The sequence below is a fragment of the Pan troglodytes genome, chromosome X, assembly GCF_028858775.2.
Source record: "Pan troglodytes isolate AG18354 chromosome X, NHGRI_mPanTro3-v2.0_pri, whole genome shotgun sequence".
In the NCBI taxonomy this organism is placed as follows: domain Eukaryota; kingdom Metazoa; phylum Chordata; class Mammalia; order Primates; family Hominidae; genus Pan; species Pan troglodytes.
This window is the reverse complement of record NC_072421.2, coordinates 130,750,282-130,770,566: the sequence shown is the minus strand read 5'-3', so window position 1 is coordinate 130,770,566 and position 20,285 is coordinate 130,750,282. Positions and strand designations below refer to the sequence as shown.

The window sequence follows — 20,285 nt, the reverse complement described above, 5'->3', positions numbered from 1 at the left end:
AGGATTTCTGAATCGATTTTTCCCTAGTTATTTTAAGTGATAACTTTTTGGAGGGATGAGGTATATAATTGTATCTAAACTTTGTTTTTAATAGGTATACTATTCTTTATTTCTAATAAGCAGATATAAAAGACCAGGAGTAATAGACATTGTTAATCTCCAGTGCTTTTTCATGAATTTTTCACAAGGGTTTAATTAATCTGCTTTGTGGTTGTAGAATTCAGTCCCAATTTACATGCCTCTGCTGTAAATTCTTTTTTTATTTCTTGTCTCTCTCTCTTTTTTTTTTTTTTTTCTGTTTGCAAGGAATTTTTCTTTCCCCTTTAAATGACTGCAGCTAATGAATGGTCAAGGGCTTTTTCCCCCTTCTTTAAATCAGATCTTGGGGTTAAGTCGAGAAACTGCCTTTTGTTCTTCCAGTCAGGTCGGGAGGCTGAAGATGTGGGTTTCTGATTATTGGCAGCACAATGCAAAAGGAATCGCTTTCCCTAGTGAGAAGGGGATGCTTTGTTGCCGGGGGTATGGGGGGAGACTCAGTGCCAGTGTCTTGAGCACTGAAATAATGCAGTTGGACTAGACCCTTTAAGAGACTAAGGATGAACTGGTTTTCCAAATCCGTCTTCTTGTTGCCATGCTCTTCCTCTCCTCTCTTAACTGCATCTGCAACTGGCCATGAATTGAGACCCTTTAGTAAATGTTGAAGTCTTGTCAGCCTTTTATCAGGATGGATCCAAATAGTTAAAACACCTTAGAACTTGGTTTTATAAGACGCTGGTTTATATGAAACCTTCACTTGGAAATATAAACCAAATACCTCCCTTGCCCCCACCAACAAAAGTCAGTTTCTGGAGAATCATAAATTATGCTATGCAACTTGTTCTCCATCACATACTGTAGCTGTGTTAACACTCATTTGACTCAGGGCCAACCCTATTAATGTCGCATGTTGCTGCCAGTGGGAATTTAGTATTGGGATTGCTGGTGGGGACACCAGCCAGGTCCTGGCAGGAGGCAGGAGCCAGTCAGATATCCCGCAAACAAGGGCCTCCGTGGCTCGTATCAGCCAGAAGAAAACCCAAACTCCAAACCAATCATCTTTGGCTTTCTCTTGAGGCTTCTTATCAGGGCTGGCTGCTGTTACAGAAGAGCCAATTGATAGCCAATCATGACTTCCTCCAGGGGTTAGAGGCAGCTTTGGCTCCCGGGCTGCAGACTGCAGGCAGAATGCTCTTCAGTTGCATTCTTCAGCTGCGCAACACACAACGCCATGGCACCGGCCCCAACAAAGGCCCAGCTTCCCCCTCCATTCCCAGGCTCTTGTGTATAGCCGGCTGGCTCAGAGTTTACAAAGACGCCAAACAGCCAGAAGAATTGGGGTTTATGTTTCCTTTCAGTCTTTCACAAACACATTAGTGATCTGGCCATTCCTTGCCACTAGGGGAATAAGGAGTTACAAAATGCACTGGGTTTTGTTGTTGTTGTTGTTGTTGTTATTTAAACGTCTGCATTTTAGATGTTTATTTTCTGTCTATTCATAATATTTTTATTGGGAGCAGGTGATTTCTTCTCAGCTTACGAAGGAATGTGCTTTCTGTACGTGGCAGCCCTGATGATTTGACAATGATGAACACATTTAAGTTGTGCTCCACTTGTTTACAAAAGTCTCCTTTTGCTAGCACATCAAAAGCATTTTTTTTCTCTCCTGTAGTACAATGGTATATTCATGCTTTCAGCCCTTACTTAGAGTTAGAAGCATCACTTGATTGGCGCTTACCACAATGCATTCTGAAACTTCATTTGTTATTACTGTTTTAAAAATTGCATTTCATGGAAATCTATTTGTGGTTTGTGACATCGGAATTGTAGTTTAGAGAAATGACCCCGTGCATTAAAATGTTGTGTAGCATTTGTTCTAGGTTGAAGGTGAAAGCTTTATGACTAGATTTGGTTTCATTGATATGCTGATGCCTATGCTGCTTTCCACTAGAAAGCTTAGATGGAAGCTCAGCTGGGGGCTGCAATTGTCAGCGGTGTTCTTTGGGTAGGACACAATCTTCCGGAAACTAGCCCTTCTTTCAAGTAACCATCCTTGCACTACCTGAAGATGATAGATAATGTGGGTCTAACTCCTTTCTTGCCATGCACTAAGCACTAGAGTGTAAAGGGGGGATAAACAAGTTTAAAAGTTCACTGTTTGTCGTTAATGAAGCATCCTTTTTGTCATTTGGGGTTTTCATTTCCAAGTTCTTCTAATTTTGTAAAACAGGTAGCAGGCAAAAATACTAAGCCTCATAATCCTAAGAAACATATATGGCAAGAAAACAAAGACAATGTATTTTATTGAAGCGATTCAGTGCTTACTGGAAAATGCCATGCTACTCCAGAGTCTAAAGCAGGATAATCGGTGAAGATATATACTGTGAGCCCACTAATTTTGTGTACTGTGTCTTGTGTCATCTTCTCACTTGCAAAAAAAGGAGGTACATGCCTTAAGATAAATTGAAGCCATTGTATTTGCAATGAGAAGTTTTTCTTAATACAAAAATTGGATTATTCAAAGTTTTATTATTTGAAAAGTCATTAGAATTCCTAGGAACCCTTTCATTTGTATTATCCAACGGTGCACTCAAGGATCTGAGGGTTTTGTTTTTAAAAACGAAAGAAAAGAATTAATATGCCAGCATCTTAACTGATTTATGTTTTTGACTCTTGTAAATGGAATGTGAAACGAGAAGATCCTAGGGAAGTCTCTGGGAGAACTGGCATGTTATTTTGTCTCCAGCCTTAGGTTTGTCATCTGGGAGCTAACTAAGAGCCTTACAGTGACAGTGGCTGACACACGAATAATCAGTATTGAGGAAAGTTCCTGATTGGGTTTCCTTGCTGTAGAACTAAGCCTTCATCTGGCCATTTCACACTTTAGAGAGCTAGTGATACATAGTGACTAAATGCAGTTTGGTGTAACGGAAATAGACATAAAAACAAGAATTCATTATGATCCATGCCTTACTTCCCCTGCCCCCATGCAGGAAACAGACAGAAAAAAAAATCAGATTGATTTACCCAAGGCCAAACTAATGATTGACTTTTTATGCTGTATTGTTCTTCCCCAAACCTCATATTAGATGCTATGCTGATGGTGGCAGAGAGGCTAGAGGGTCCTTTCAACATTGAATCGGTCATGGATCCCATCGATGTGAAGATTTCTGATGCTATTATGAACATGCAGGATAATAGTGTTCAAGTGTCTCAGAAGGTAATGAAGGCAGGATGCTGGAAAGGGGAGCTAGGGACCTCCCCCGCCTCCGCCTCCCGCCTTGGGAGTGACTTCCCTAACATGACGACACTTACTCTAATGCAGGTTTTCCAGGGATGTGGACCCCCCAAGCCCCTCCCAGCTGGACGAATTTCTCGTTCCATCTCTGAAAGTGCCTTCAGTGCTCGCTTCAGACCACATCACCCCGAGGAACGCCCAACCACAGCAGCTGGCACTAGTTTGGACCGACTGGTGAGCGTTTTGGCAGGAAGGGCCGTGTTTAATGACAAAGAACTGAAAACTCTTGCTCAAAATGAATTTTTAGCTGGAAGGCTAACAAGTGTGGGTCTTTCAGGTGTCACTTTTCAAGCAAATAGGATGTGGATGTCAGTCAATCTGCCTGTCCCATTTTCTAGCCCAGAAAGTTCCTGGGTAGTCAAGGAGTTTTGATACAATAAGTCTTGTCTCAGAATTTCTCTTTAGATTCACCATGCATTTATTGAACATCTACTATGTGCCCATCACTGTGCTAGGCACAGAGAAGCTCAGAGAAATAAGGCAGATCCTTGTTCTCAAAAGGCACCAACAAGGAGGCAAAGAGGGAGAAGTAGATGTTCCAGGCTTATTAACATAAAATGATGTTTAGTAAAAGCTGAGATGGGAGAAGAGTGAGTAACTGTAGGCAAATTGCTTTATCCACAGTAATATGCTACAAAAATGTAAGAAACTATTCCTACAGTAGTAGGAACACAGAAGAGGGAGCCTGAGGAGACAGGGATGGAGAGAAAGAGCAATAGCAGCTATGTTTCACAGAGTGCATAATATACGTGCTTGATCCTGACTCTAAAAGCCTTAGGAGAAGAGACTGCATGTTATCTTTGTGCCTACAGGGCATGGAGACTGGTAGGCCTCAGATGGTACTTACAATGAGGTGGACAAGGGGTCTAGGCCACTCCTTTGGAGCTTGCATTTCAACTATTCATTTGAGTGGTTTTGTACTTCTAAGATATAAATTGGAGTTGCATCTTCCTCTTCTAATTAAAGTTGAAAATGAATTGCATATCACTCTGGAGATACTTTGGAAATGGCCAGAAGGCACACTTGTAGGTAGTTTTGTCTTGTCTTACAATGATCTTTTTTTGTTGTTGTTGTTTCATAATTAGGTTACTGATGTCAAGGAGAAACTGAAACAGGCCAAGAAATTCTGGTCCTCCCTTCCGAGCAACGTTTGCAACGATGAGAGGATGGCTGCAGGAAACGGCAATGAGGATGACTGTTGGAATGGGAAAGGCAAAAGCAGGTTAGTGTCTGTTGAATGAATTTGAAGTCTCTCCCTTCCTAGATGCCTGGGTGACCTTCAGAGAGGGTTCTCTCAATTGTCAACCGAGGCATCAGGAAGCAATTCACAGTAGGTAGCAACAACATGGAAGGCTTCTAGGCGTTCTTAGGAACAGGCTTTGCACTAGGAGTGTTGAGAAGGCACCCAGTTACTTACAAAGAGTGCTGAGTCAAAAGTTTGACAGTAGTTATAGTCTCGTATTAGGGCTGTTCCAATAGTGTCATTATTTTTAAAATATTTAATGCCTGTGGCTCTTTGTCCAATGGCCTAGCCTCATAAATAACCAGTTCTCAAAGGTTCCATTCTCTGACTTGATGCCCTGTGTCCCTCCCTTAGACGCTCAGTAACTTAGAGAAGTACCCATACTTTTGTTTGTTTGTTTGTTTGAGATGGAGTCTCGCTCTTTTGCCCAAGCTGGAGTGTAGTGGCGCAATCTCGGCTCACTGCAACCTCCACCTCCCGGGTTCAAGTGATTCTCCTGCCTCAGTCTCCTGAGTAGCTAGGACTACAGGTGCCTGCCACCATGCCTGGCTAATTTTTTTTTTTTTTTTTGTATTTTTAGTAGAGACGGGGTTTCACCATGTTAGCCAGGATGGTCTTGATCTCCTGACCTTGTGATCCGCCTGCCTCAGCCTCCCAAAGTGCTGGGATTACAGGTGTGAGCCACCGCACCCAGCCAGTACCCATACTTCTTTACTTCAACCCACCATCCTCCTCAAGAGGGATAGCTAGCTTCCTTCCTTCCTTCCTTCCTTCCTTCCTTCCTTCCTTCCTTCCTTCCTCCAACAGAGTATCACTGTCACCCTGCTAGAATTCAGTGGCACAATCTTGGCTCATTGCAACCTCACTGCAATCTCAGCTGCTGGAATGCAGTGATGCAACCTTGGCTCACTGCAACCTTCGCCTCCTGGGTTCAAGTGATTCTCCTGTGTCAGCTTCCTGAGTATCTGGGATTACAGGCACACACCACCACACCCGGCTCATTTTCATATTTTTAGTAGAGACAGGGTTTCGCTATGTTGGCCAGGTTGGTCTCGAATGCCTGACCTCAAGTGATCCACCCACCTCAGCCTCCAAAAGTGCTGTGATAGCTTTGAAGAAGGTTTCCATCAAATTGGAGAAATGAGGAATCCACAGGAACAAGAAAGATTAGAGTTCATTAGGAATTGAAGAACTTCCATCTAATTTTGCTTAGTGGAAATACTAGAATCTAGCAGAAGTATTTGATAACCTCTTGTATAATCTTCATAATCTTCACGCCTGTAATCCCAGCACTTTGGGAGACAGACAGATAAAATCTTTTCGCTTTACGAATCATCTTACTGGGGTCATTTTACATTCCAGGTACCTGTTTGCAGTGACAGGAAATGGATTAGCCAACCAGGGCAACAACCCAGAGGTCCAGGTTGACACCAGCAAACCAGACATACTGATCCTTCGTCAAATCATGGCTCTTCGAGTGATGACCAGCAAGATGAAGAATGCATACAATGGGAACGACGTGGACTTCTTTGATATCAGTAAGCATTTGTGGTTTGAAAGTACAAATTGCTCTTGTATGCCTTCTGATGAGAACAAGTGGAATGAAATTTCTATTCCATTTTTTTTTAAACTAGGTGATGAAAGTAGTGGAGAAGGAAGTGGAAGTGGCTGTGAGTATCAGCAGTGCCCTTCAGAGTTTGACTACAATGCCACTGACCATGCTGGGAAGAGTGCCAATGAGAAAGCCGACAGTGCTGGTGTCCGTCCTGGGGCACAGGCCTACCTCCTCACTGTCTTCTGCATCTTGTTCCTGGTTATGCAGAGAGAGTGGAGATAATTCTCAAACTCTGAGAAAAAGTGTTCATCAAAAAGTTAAAAGGCACCAGTTATCACTTTTCTACCATCCTAGTGACTTTGCTTTTTAAATGAATGGACAACAATGTACAGTTTTTACTATGTGGCCACTGGTTTAAGAAGTGCTGACTTTGTTTTCTCATTCAGTTTTGGGAGGAAAAGGGACTGTGCATTGAGTTGGTTCCTGCTCCCCCAAACCATGTTAAACGTGGCTAACAGTGTAGGTACAGAACTATAGTTAGTTGTGCATTTGTGATTTTATCACTCTATTATTTGTTTGTATGTTTTTTTCTCATTTCGTTTGTGGGTTTTTTTTTCCAACTATGATCTCGCCTTGTTTCTTACAAGCAAACCAGGGTCCCTTCTTGGCATGTAACATGTACGTATTTCTGAAATATTAAATAGCTGTACAGAAGCAGGTTTTATTTATCATGTTATCTTATTAAAAGAAAAAGCCCAAAAAGCAGTAAAATTTCCATTTCTCCCTGTTATTTTAGTTGCCTTATCTGGAGAGACGTGGAGGTGATTTTCTTTTTTTTAAATTATTATTAGGACAGAATGTGAGGGCACAAGCAGGCTTCTGAGCCACTTGTCAGATTGTATTCAAAGCATCAATCCAAGAAGGTTATATGTACTTCATTTATTGGTGATAGTTGGAAGAGACTGCAGACTACTGCTTTGAATGAGTTGAATTACATAAGCTAAGATCACTATAGGTCCATTTCTTGAACCCACTTATACATAAAATGTAACCCATTTAGAAAAAGATTCTGGATATCATCCCCCTTGAAAGATAGAAAGCATTCAGGATGTCCCAGTTATCACATGTTCACACTTGGGTTTAGGGGTGTTTTTTTTTAAAACCAGGCAGGTTAGCTAGCCCACCCTGTGCTAGTTTTCATGTTCACACTGACCCTATTTGAATTAATATCCTTTGTTAGAGTGGTCGAGATTTCAAACCCAATTATGTACAGGGAGCTGTCTGAGAGCTAGCCAGAACTGGGGTACAGCCTGGGCTCAGGGAATAGCTGTCAACACTCGGGCAAAGTTTTTGTCTGTGCATGTGTATCTCCATTTGTTTTGGGATCCCAGTTTTTGTTTTAAGAGAGTATAAGGTGTCTCATTTGAGTCTTTTTCTTACCCAGCCCCCTCTTATCAGTAAAACAAAGGACTTGCCATGGTTCACAGCAATGTGCTACGATCCAAGATATCAGCCAAGGAGCCCACTTAGGGGAGAACTAGGTGTCCAGATTTTTGTATGTGTTGTTTTTCTTGGGGGATGGGGTGGGGTGGGAGTAGGTAGAGCTGAGAATACTACATCTTAGTGGTGACCTTTAGCCACGTGGGTGAAGTGGCAAAGGCCATGGCCATATCTGTTGTCCCAGGCCAAAGACTAACAACTGCCTTGGGGATCCCTTCCTTGTGTCCTTACCAAATGATAGCTCATAAAACTCTGATAATGTAACAAATCACTTTCAAAGGAGTTCCCAGAAGTCTTCAGAAAGACTAAAATTCTGTCTCTTCCTGCTTTAGACAGCCATTAAGATCCCAACTAATTTTACCGAACCTAAAACCCACAAAGAGGTTGTTTGTGTTATTGTTCAATCTTCAGTTGTAAGAGTAATTCTCTATTTTTATATTGAAACATAATTACTTGATAGCTCAGGGTCTACATTTCATTCAACTTTTTACACCAAATTCTGCAGAGTGGTCAAAATGGAATATTGGGGGCTGTTGTAAACAGAGGCTTAATTTTATTAGAAGTAGCCAGTTATTTATTAAAGCATGATGTTAATAAAATAGGCATATTCTGGCTGGTGTGTATAAGTGTTTTTTTTTTAAACAAATCAGAAGACATAAAATTGAAAAGGCACTCCATTTATATATGAGGGAAAATAGATTGTAAATAGCTAAGGGGCCTTGTGAGAACTTGGAAAATGTGCTGATACTTAGTAACTACCTCAGTTGTGAGGAATTTCCTTTTTAGCTTAGACTGCTATTACTTTTACTTGGTAGAAATGAATCTGGTCTCCAAAATATGGCTCAGAGAGTTATCCCCATAGACCTTGTTAGATTGTTTTTAATTTAAAACCTTGAACTCTGCCCAGCTGTTTTCTTCCAGTCAAATTCTCTAAACCAATAACATTTTCCAAATTAAGTATTCTTGAAGGTTCTTCTGAACTTACTGATTTGTTTTCTTTCTTTGCATTTTTTCCTGTTACTCTTTTATTATTTAAATTGTCTCTTGCTTTTGAACTTCAACTATGAAATAAACAAATCATAGATTTTTCCATTCAGGTCTGACTGGATAACTCTTGGCTTCTAACCAGCTGGCAAGCTCACCCCCACTCCCCAAAAAAGAAGAAAGGCAAGTTGAATATTTTAAAACCTTAAGAGTTTGGAGTATGAAGTAGAATAAAAGCCTTGTTAGGAGAAGACCTGACTTTTCCAAAGTTAACAGCATGTGAAGGGCTTGTGTTTTACAAAGTCATTTATAAATTATTTTTCTTTAAAACACGTCACCTACTCTGTACCTTAAAGATTTTACAACTCTTAGATTTATATTTTATTTCAAAAATCGTAACTAACACCTGTTATTTTGATTAAAAGACACTGCGAAGAATTGACGTAAATTTCTAAAGTTTAGTTACTGAGTGTTCAAAACCTAACAGTTCACATGAAGTAAAAATTGTCATTTGTAATTACAGAATCAAAATAAAAATGGGTATGAATGGTGCTACACAAATTTCTGCTTCCCCTTTGTTAGCAGAATATGTCTATTTACATAGCTAAAGGGTAGTAGATTATTAGGTTAGTGCAAAAGTAACTGCAGTTTTTGCCATTACTTTCAATGGCAAAATACTAACAGTTATCTACTAGAGGAGGGTGTGTGTGTGTATGTGTGCGTGCGCACGCACACGCGCATGCACATGTAATGTCACTGCTAAGCCAAATGTAACTTTCTACCTTTTTTGAAACAACAGCAAAGTACTCAAAATTCTTCTGACTTTTGAACTTCATGGGAAAAAATATAACTGCATACCGTGATACACTTCACAAACTCAGTTTCTACTTTTTGACTCCTAAAATTCTTCTAAAATTCCTTTTTATATATGTGAAAAATATCTGAGAGATGACATTTGGTAAAAGGAATTCTATTCTATCAATGAGCCAAATGCCAAGTAATATTTACTTGTGTACTTAGTTTTTAATTAGGTAATATATTGACAGGGTTTAAAAAACAGAACATACATCAAGAGACTGAGTGAATTTTCCTCCCATTCCTGCTTCCATCTGCCAAGTTGTCCCCACACCTCAAGTAAGCTCTTACTATTTACTTATGTATGTCTTCTTCCAAAGTTTATTTATGCATATACAAGCGAATATGAATAGAAGTTTACTCCTTTTTGTCATATAAAAGGTAGCGTTTTTGTTTGATTTTTGTTTGTTTGTGGGGTTTTTTTTGTTTTGTTTTGTTTTGTTTTTTGTTTTTTGAGACGGAGGCTCCCTGTGTCCCCTAGGCTAGAGTGCAGTGGCGCAATCTCAGCTCACCGCAACCTCTGCCTTCCGGCTCAAGCAATCCTCCCACCTCAGCCTCATGAGTAGCTGGGATTACAAGTGTGCACCACCACATCCGGCTAATTTTGTATTTTTAGTAGAGACAGGATTTCACCATGTTGGCCAGGCTGGTCTCAAACTCCTGGGCTCAAGTGATCCTCCCACCTCGGCCTCCCAAAGTGCTGGAATTGCAGGCATGAGCCACTGCGCCCATTAAAAAGGTAGCATTTTATGCTTATAATGTCCTATTTCTTTAGGTTAATTTTTTGAATATTGAGAATAGGAGACTCTAAGGATACGGCTCTGTAATTAAGTTTAGGATTCCTATTCTAAAGGCATGGCTTCTCAGTGGTAGCACATGTTGTGTTTTACTGTATTTTGGCCCAGATTAAGTAGTTTTTCAAGAAACAAACATTGAATAGAGTGAGGAATAGTTTGGCATTATAGCACTATAACCCCAGAGTGTACAATTTGGATGCTTTCTGTTTTTGTTAAGGTTTATTTTTGGTAGTTTGTTTTCATATCATCACCAGTGCAGAAGACATTAGCCAAAGCAGTTCGGAAGATCCTCTCAGAACACAGCACATTAATACCACTGTTCATGCTTAGGAATGGCTCACAGGAGCTGTTGTGACCTGGAATTTACTCATATTCTATTAGAATAAAGTATTCATTTTTTTGAGACAGGATATTACTCTGTCACCCGGGCTGGAGTGCAGTGGCATCATCAGAGCTCACTGCAACCTTGGACTCCTGTGCTTGAGTGATCCTCCCACCTCAGGCTCCTAAGTAGCTGGGACTACAGGCACACACCACCATACTCAGCTTTTTTTTTTTTTTTTTGGTAAAGACAGGGTATTGCCATGTTGCCCAAGCTGGTCTTCAATTCCTGGCTTCAAGTAGTTCTCCTGCCTTGGCCTCCCACAGTGCTGGGATTACAGGCATGAGCCACCCCACTGGCCTTGAAGTACTTTTAATGCTTTCAAAAGTCCAGATGCCTTGAAGCAGCATCAACCACCACACAGAATGGAGATGAGGATACTAGGAAAATGTGTAACTACACCTTGGTTACTGCATCCAATGGTTCAGTCATTAGAATATGCAAATAAATTGTTCCAACTTCAGTTTTCTTGTAAAGTTGAATTTTTAATGAATCAGTGTTTGAGAGACTTCTGAGTTCAGTAAAATCTAAAGAAATGCATTCCTCAGCATGAGCGTCCACATGTGCAATTAAATGTACATTCCACTCTACTTTTGACATTTCTTTAATGTTAGGAATTCTGAAAAAAAGCACAGGGTTGTTGGAAAGACAAAGATCTTCACACATCAATCCTACTAGGTAAAAGCTAATGAAAGATAACAAGTGTGCTTAAAGAGTAAAGATAAAGGTATATGTGTGATGACCCCAGGAGGCTTTTATGATCCTGTTCTCTGGTCTTTGGGGAAGCCTTTGGCAGCAACTTTGTTGCCACTCCATGTTATTCTTAATTCCTGTGTTTCTTGCATAGTAGGATTAGAAGACCTGTGTGTGTGTGCGTGTGTGTGTGTGTATGTGTACACAAACCTACACACAGATTTATTAAGTGATTGTGTATTTTCAAACACTAAATACCAGGTAGATCTTATCCTGTCACTTAAGGGCTGCCTTCCTATGGCTGTCAGTGGGGTGTGCTTGGGGAATGTGGACTCATTTTAATAGTAGCCTAAGGGAAACATAATTAAGAAGGTAAGTCTCCTGCCAAGAAAAAGAAAATACACATATATAAAATGCATACCAGAGACCAAATAGAATTTCTTAGATTTACCACTGCCTGTGTGTGCTTTTCTGCATCACCACAGATAACCTAAAGCTGACTGTAACCCGCTGTTCATGGTGACTCACTGCACAGAGCATTTTGGTGCCAGGTCAGCCAAAAAGAAATAATCACAGCCAGTGGGTGGTTTTCTGAACACACACATTAGGATCTCTCTGTCCTCTTTCAGTGCATTTGTCTTTAAAGGTCTTTACTGCCCCCACCCTCACCTTTCTTTTAAAATGTGCATAACAAATGGTTTTTACTCTGCTGTTTCAGTTCGGAACACTTTGCAACAGGATCTGGCAGCGGTAATGAACATTTAGACATTATTTAAAAAGAAACTAATTATTTGCTGTTTATTTACTTATAACTTCCTGACTGAGAAGCGAGGCAGGGGCTGGGCCTGGTGGCTGACACATGTGATACCAACATTTTGGGAGGCCGAGGCAGGCAGATCACTTGATGTCAGGAGTTCAAGACCAGCCTGGCCAACATGGTGAAATCCCGTCTCTACCAAAAATACAAAAATTAGCCAGGTGTGGTGGTGGGCAACTATAATCCCAGCTACTTGGGAGGCTGAGGCAGGAGAATCACTTGAACCTGGGAGTTGGAGGTTGCTGTGAGCTGAGATCGCACCACTGCACTCCACCCTGGGCAACAGAGCAAGACTCCATCTTAAAAAAAAAAAAAAAGGTGAGGCAGGAAGAACCTGTGTGCCCGGCACTAAGGCTGGGCCACATCAATTCTGTTACAGAATTCTGCAGAGTAGAAGTCAGTCCATTTCATAGATGAGTCAAAGGATGCAAAGAAGTCGGGTAACTTGGGCAAGGGTGACACCCACATAAGAAATGCAAGAACCAGATTTGAAGCATCGGTGGGTCTGCCATCAGGCCGAGCCTGCTCAAGTGCTACTTTTCCTTCGATTGCTGCTTTTCCCTTACCCTACATTGTCTGAATCATTAGGAAGGGACAAGGCTTGTCAAGCTTACCATATGTAGAGCTGCCCTGCCCCTGAGGAAGGGTCGGGTTAATGGCCATAGGAGGCACTGATTAACTTGGCTGACCTGAGTATGGGCCAAGGAGTCCAGGGCCACCTGGAGGCAAATCTTGATGATGAAGAGGGTTTTTGACTTCACACAGTGGCTCCTTGCTCTGTGGACTTCAAAGCAGAAAGAACTCCAGTGCATCCGGATTATGTGCCATCATTGATGTGCTGGTTCTTGAAGAACGATTTTATTTTATTTTATTTTATTTTATTATTTTATTTTATTTTAGTATTCGACACAGAATCTCACTCTGTCGCCCAGGCTGGAGTGAAGTGGCACGACCTTGGCTCACTGCAAACTCTGCCTCCCCTGTTCAAGTGATTCTCGTGCCTCAGCCTCCCGAGTAGCTGGGATTACAGGCATTCGCCACCATGCCCAGCTAATTTTCGTATTTGTAGTGTAGAGACAAGGTTTCACCATGTAGGCCAGGCTGTTCTTGAACTCCTGATCTCAAGTGATCTGCCCGCCTCTGCCTCCCAAAGTGCTGGGATTACAGGCGTGAGCCACTGCGCCCAGCCTAAAGAAATAATTATTAACTCAAGGTATCTTGTCTACCCTTTCCAGGACAGCCTGTGAATGCGAAATTACCCATTCACAGGCTGTGGGAATGGTTCTGGGGGTGCCCTTGCAGCGACAGTGCTGAGAAGGCTGAACACTTAAGGAAATACAGTTTGTTGAGGAAAATATCATGGTTTACATAGGAAAAATTCATACCTGCTTAATCAGCTGGGGCTCTGTGTGGGAGGTAAACACATCTTGGGATAAGTAGGGGCCAGTGAACATCATCTGGGTTTCTTAAAGAGCCCTTGACAAGACTCTGTCTTAAAGTTTACACCTGGGTCACAGATTAGACCCAAAGAACAGGGATGAACAGGCACTATTCTAGAGGGGGAGTGTAATAGGTTTTTCCTGCAGGACTGGTCTTAGTGCACATTAGAAAAGACATCTACAGACAAAATCTGTGTTAGGAAGGAGAGATTTTAACTTCTCACTTCCTACCTAGGAAAGAAATCCAGACCTTTTGTTGATTGTGTGCTGATCACGTGTCCCAGCATCCCCACAGGGCAGTATGTGCAGAACAGAATGGGAAAGATCCTGACCTAGGAGTGCTTTGTACTCTGGGTTTGACCTCCACCTTGATAGAAGGTCCAGAGATGAGCAGCAAAATCAGCAGGGACTGAGGGCTTTACCTCCAAGTGAATGACAAGTGATGCCTCACTGGTCTGCAGAGACAGAGACTCAAACCTATAGAATTGGGGCTGTGGGGAAGGTGAATTCCTAGAACTAAAGGCACGCTACCCTCTCAGAACGAGTAAACGATCCATTTTGAAAAAAAAAAAAGTTCTTTCTTACTCAATGAGCAGTGATTTATGTAATTGCTCAAATTAAAGATGCTGGCCAGGCATGGTGGCTCACACCTGTAATCCCAGCACTTTTGGAGACTGAAGTGGGTGGATCACTTAAGGTCAGGAGTTTGACATCAGCCTGGGCAACATGGTGAAACCCTGTCTCTACCAAAAATACAAAAATCAGCCGGGTGGGGAGGTGCACGCCTGTAATCCCAGCTACTCGGGAGGCTGAGGCAGGAGAATCGCTTGAACCCAGGAGGCAGAGGTTGCAGTGAGCCGAGATCACGCTACTGCACTCCAGCCTGGGCAACAGAGTGAGACTCCGTATCAAAAAAAAAGAAAAGAAAAATGTTTAATACTCTAGGCTGCTGGTGATCAGCTGATGCTGAACAAAATCCCTGGAGCCAAAAGGTGAATCAGAGTGGGATGGGGAGAGGGCAGCACTACCTGAGGTGGCCATTGGAGCTAGGTATTCATTACTCTTCAACCCACCCTTTGGACCATCAGCCTGTACCTAAGTCAGGGCTGGATGAACCCCTGTGTGCCCCACATTGCACAGTTTGTCAACCAGGTTCCTTTTGGGGAATTGTAATTTATATCCAACTGAAGAATTTGAAGGTGCTTGTCATGTTGAAACAGGGACTCCAAAAATAAAGTGTCCAGAGAGGCCAGCCCTTGGCTAGCAGTCATGTGGCTCTGGATGTCTGGCCTCCAAAACCACAAGGAATTTGAGGCAGTCATATGATTTATGACAGGTCTGGCCCTGGCCTTTGAATAGGAGGGCAGGAGGAAAACTTGACATAGGATGGGGCCTCTGTCTCCACTGGGGAGACAAGACTCCTCAGGAAACATGCCAGTGAAATCATGAGCTCTGAGCTGTCTTGCAGGTCAAGGGAGAGGGGTGCACATTGGAAAGTTCAGGGTGACTTCCTGGGGAGGCAGGGCTAGAATCGGGCATGGTTGGAGGGGAGAATTTGACTAGGCAGGGAAGAGAGGGGAGGAAATTATCCTAGGAGCTCTCGTGAGCAGGACCCATCATTAGTTCTTTCTATTCCTTGGATGCTACAGGTTGCCTTCCACACTCAGTAAAGCACTGGCTGGTTTGGAATTGTAAGAGTAAGGGCAGGGAGGTGGGACAAAGTGTGGTCTGGGGGTGGTGGTGGGATGGGTGTGGGGAGTGAGGAAGCAGAAGAGAAATGTGTCTGAAAGGCAGAGGTGATGGGTTTCCTAGTACAAGACTGGTGAAGGATGGGATGAGACTGTGAAGCCCTCAAAAGCCAGGCAAGGTAATTTAGCATTCAAGTGGGCAGGCCCTAACACAGTTTCTTGAGTAGGACGAGACATGATGCACAGGATATGTAAAGAAGAACTAGGTAGGCGTGTGTAGCATGGATTCAGTGGAGTCATCCTTGGGCTTGACACTGTGCTCAGTGCTGTACTATGCAACCCGTGGGGGTTCAACTCCCTTTACACCTAATACACACCAGCCTCCCCCCAACAATTTTGATTTGGAGCTTTCCCATGAAGATATTCCACTTCAATTCAAGGGGTACTTTTTGGATGTCCAGGTTTGGAATGTAGTAAGACATATTTTAAGTGGTCCTCCCCATTTCCCACCCCGTCACACCTTTGAATTCTGGCCAGTCACATGCACATATCTTTGCCACATCTTCAAACATTGCTTCTAGGTGCCCCACCCTCACCCCTACTGCCAGAGTCATTCCAGAGATCCCAGATGTCTTAGGCCACTCTATTCTGCTCTGGCCTCCTAGCTGGAAAGAAACACAAGAGGTATCCCTGGGGTCTACTTCCCCAGACATCATCCTGCAGGGACCTGGGATTACATGGGAGTTGGAAAACCTCTTCGGGCATTAGGCAGCCAGCTGGTGGGTTGAGGGCACTAAGTATAAATCAGGTTAAGGAGGAGCCACTCTGGTGAGGTGTGAGAGGGACAGACACCTGCCTACTTGCCTCTCCCCACCCCAAGTGGCTTATGTCAAGTTACCACTTGGGTACCCTAGATCACAGTTGGAAAACTACAAAGCAACTGTTTAACTTTGGGGGCTTTTCTCTTAAGGGCCCTGCCTACTGCTGGGATTGTTATAAGGAGATACTGGGAAGATGCACACATACAATGGTGTTCCAAGGTTGGGAGTGCCCTTCCAGGGGCTAAGGTGACAGGAGGTGCTCCATCACAGGCCTTCGCCCAGAGCAGTGGCTATTTTACAGTGCCTTGCTCACCAGGCTCAATGGCCACTTGGGCCCTTGGATGAGGGCTAGCTGCATTTATGAGACCTGGCCACTGAGCCCCACCTCCTGCAGTGGGCACAGGTTGGAGCCTGGGCAGGGAAGAGCTCCTGACGTGGGGACTCTGAGATGGATCTCAGCCCATCTGCATTATTGATGCCCTCTCTGTGGTCTATGCACTGTAAACATGTAGAATGGAGCTTTCCTGCAAAGGCTGTGTCTCTGTATGCCTGCCATTGCCAAGTGATACCAGGAAGGGCTCCATTTAGATGAAATTGCATGGCTGAGTTTCTACAGAAAATGAGCAGATGGGAGTGTAAAGCCTGGTTCTTCCTAGCAAGAAAAGATTCTAAATCTCCAATAATTACATATTCTGCTTTTAGGGATTTCAAATAGGAAAAGCTCCCAATGGTACCTTTACCTGGCCTTTTCACCTTCCTCCATCCTTAACACGTGTCTCTTTCTACTCTTTTCTATCAATACAACTAGAGGAAAAGAATTCCACACATAAAACTCTTCCCTAGAAGGCAGGCAGGGTGCTCAGAAGAGCACCTCTCAGTTGCCCATCCTCAACCCCATCCCTCCTGCCAATTTCCTAAGACTCTGAGGTCCTGGGGAGGTGCCATCCCTTCTGTAAATTAAAGCTGTTAAATCTCCTGGTTACATAGCAAAGCTGCACCAGCTCCTCTGGTTCCAGAGTTGACAGGGAGAAAGGAGAAAGCTATGCAGAAGTGTTTCCTAGTACCTAATTCCAATCTGTTTTTCCCGCAAATTCCATGTGGTCTTGGAAGGGCGTGGGGGGCGGGTGAGTAGAGGTGGATTGGTGCCAACAAAAGGCCCTCTTGGACCCTTTAGGCACTATGCATGTTTCTTCTTAGACTGGCCCTTGGGTCTTTAGTGTTCTTCAGAGTCAAGTCTTTTGCAAAAACAAAGGAAAGTATCCCTCAGGACACAGTCTATAATGGACAGTGGCCAGTACCCATGGCTTCTTAGCATGACAGTTGTCTAAGTGGAAGTCACATTCTGGAATAATTTGAAGTTGTCTTCATTTTGAGTTCAAATTGAGAAAACCTGCAAGTCAATTTATCAGTTGTACGCAGCTTGGACAGTGCTATGGTTTGGCTATGGTTTTGGTTTTACCAAAACTTATGTTGAAACTTAATTGCCATTATAAGAGTGTTAAGAGGTGGGACCCTTAGGAAGTGATCAATGCCTATATTGCAGGAACGAGTTAATTATCACAGGAGTTGACTCCTGATAAAAAGGATTAAGTTTGGCCTCCATCTTGCTCTCTCCATCTCATGTGCTCACTTCTGCCTTCTGCCCTTCCACCATGGGATGGCCTTTGCTAGATGCTGGCAGCTGCTTTTGGGTTTCCCAGCCTCTGAAACTGTCAAAAATAGATGTTTTTTCTTTTCTTTTCTTTTTTTGAGACATGTCACTCTGGGTCACTCTGTCACCCAGGCTGGAGTGCAGTGACACAATCATGGCTCACTGCAGCCTCAACCTCTTGGGCTCAAGCGATTCTCCCACCTCATCCTCTCAAGTAGCTGGAGCTACAGTCATGCACCATCACACCAAGCTAATATTTGTATTTTTTGTAGAGACAGGGTTTCACCATGTTGCCCGAGGTGGTCTCAAACTTCTGGACTCAAGCGATCCATCCGCCTCAGCCTCCCAAAGTGCTGGGATTACAGGTGTGAGCCACCACACCTGGCCAATAGATTTCTTTTTTTTGTACATTACCCAGTTTGTTGTATTTTGTTATGGCAGCAGAAAATGGACTAAGACAAAGAAAACGTATTATACAACTTGGAACATTTTAACTAGATAATTACCTTAGGAATTTGCTGAATGTAGTACAGAACAAAATATGCCACCCAGCAATTTGTGTGGCCCATGAGGGCCCTTCTTAACCCATTCCACAAACATTGGTTGAGTACATGCTATGTGCCAGGTATTGTGCTAGGCACTGGGAATACAGTAATGAAGAAAAACAGACTTGGTGTCCATTCCGATGGAACTCACCACTAGTGCAAAAGATAGACAATCAAGTAATGAGCAATGAAAGTATAATTATAGAGTCAGGACGGGCGTGGTGGCTCATGTCTATAATCCCAGCACTTTGGGAGGCCAAGGTGGGTAGATCACTTAAGGCCAGGAGTTTGAGACCAGCCTGGCCAACATGGTGAAAACCCCATCTCTACTAAAAATACAAAAATTAGCTGGGTGCCGTGGTGTGCACCTGTAATCCCAGCTACTCAGGAGGCTGAGGCAGGAGAATCGCTTGAACCCAGGAGGCGGAGGTTGCAGTGAGTGGAGATCATGCCACTGCACTGCAGCCTGAGCGACAGAGCGGGACTCTTCTGTCTCAAAAAAATAAAAAATTTAGAGAGTCAGGTGGGACTCTCTCAATGCAAAATAATCAAGTTAGAGCCCTGGGAAGCTTTCACACTTCCAGTTATGAGTCATGGCAGTAGCCAAAGTCTATGACAGTAGACTTTTTCTGGAGGGCTTGATAAGACGGTTAGCGAGGCCCCATCCGCAGAGGTTGTGATTCAGTAGGTCTGGGATAGGACTCAAGAATTTGCATTTCTACCAAGTTTCCATGTGATGCCGCTGGTCCAGTGACTACCCTTTGAAAACCATTGGCCTAAGGAAAGGGATTTTGAGCCTGGCCTTTGATGGAGGACACATAGCCCTATTGGGCAGTCAATCAGGGTGCATCCAGAGAAATACTGGGAAGAAAGGAATCAGGTGAATTGCTTCAGACTGCAATGATGCCGTCACACTGACTGGTTGGGCTTTAGTTAGGAGTATTCCTAAATAGAACCTGAGGATCCAGAAAAGGTCAAGCAAGTGTGGAGGGTGTGGCCAGGCACGGTCCACCATACCCCAGGATCCAGAAAAGGTCAAGCAAAAGTGGAGGGTGTGGCCGGGCGCGGTGGCTCGTGCCTGTAATCCCAGCACTTTGGGAGGCCAAGGTGGGCGGACCACCCGAGGTCAGGAGTTCGAGACCAGCCTGGCCAACTTGGCGAAACCTTGTCTCTACTAAAAATACAAAAATTATCTGGGCATGGTGGTGCATGCCTGCAGTCCCAGCTACTTGGGATGCCGAGTCAGGAGAATTGCTTGAACCCTGGAGGCAGAGGTTGCAGTAAGCCGAGATCACACCACTGCACTCCAACCTAGGAGACAGAGCAAGATTCCGTCTCACCAAAAAAAAAAAAAGGGGGGGGTGTGGAGGGTGTTATTTTCTAAGAAATCAAGGAGTCACTCTGAGCATGATCACTCCTCAAGGGAAATCAAGGGAAAATCAGGTGAGGATATAGAGGTTATGGGGATGCTTATAGATCAGAGTTGAAGGGAAAGGGGATTTTTGAGTACTTCCCTTGTCCATTTAAAAAATAATTTTCTGGCCCAGATCCCGCAGATTAGAAGAGTTGTTTCAGAACAAGATTGCTTCAAAGACTGTAGTATTAGTTACAATGCTCTTGGCTGCAAGCAATGATGACTCCAACTCAAAATGATTCAAACCATAAGGGACTTATTGTCTCACATAACAAAAAGCCATGATGTAGAGAAGCTTCAGGGATGGTTAATTCTCAATGTAGTTATCAAGGATCAAGGTTTTTTCCATCTTTCAGCTCTGCCAATTTCAGCATGTCGAAGCTCCTCATGGCTGCAAGACGGCTGAAACAGTTCTAGTGAGAACACATCTCCACATACCACTTTCTGCTGGTAGCAATAAAAGACTATTTCCCTCAAGTTTCGTTTGAAAAGCTAAACAATCTTTCCCAGTACATACCTTCTTCCAGCAGATGTCCCCTCACCTCTTGGTGCTTAGAATCAGCTCAC

The 20,285-nt window shown here is 43.3% G+C and overlaps 1 protein-coding gene across 1 annotated transcript in view; it reads left to right on the top strand.

The window, feature by feature from the left end:
* GPC4 (glypican 4) overlaps nt 1–8,244 on the top strand; it is a 113,982-nt gene extending 105,738 nt beyond the window's left edge. The window contains exons 5-9 of the mRNA XM_529161.9: nt 3,126–3,256; nt 3,362–3,508; nt 4,420–4,556; nt 5,940–6,115; nt 6,212–8,244. Coding sequence (XP_529161.3) covers nt 3,126–3,256; nt 3,362–3,508; nt 4,420–4,556; nt 5,940–6,115; nt 6,212–6,414 — 794 coding nt within the window. The 3' untranslated portion in view covers nt 6,415–8,244. The remainder of the gene's footprint in view (nt 1–3,125; nt 3,257–3,361; nt 3,509–4,419; nt 4,557–5,939; nt 6,116–6,211) is intronic.
* Nucleotides 8,245–20,285: the final 12,041 nt, after the last annotated feature.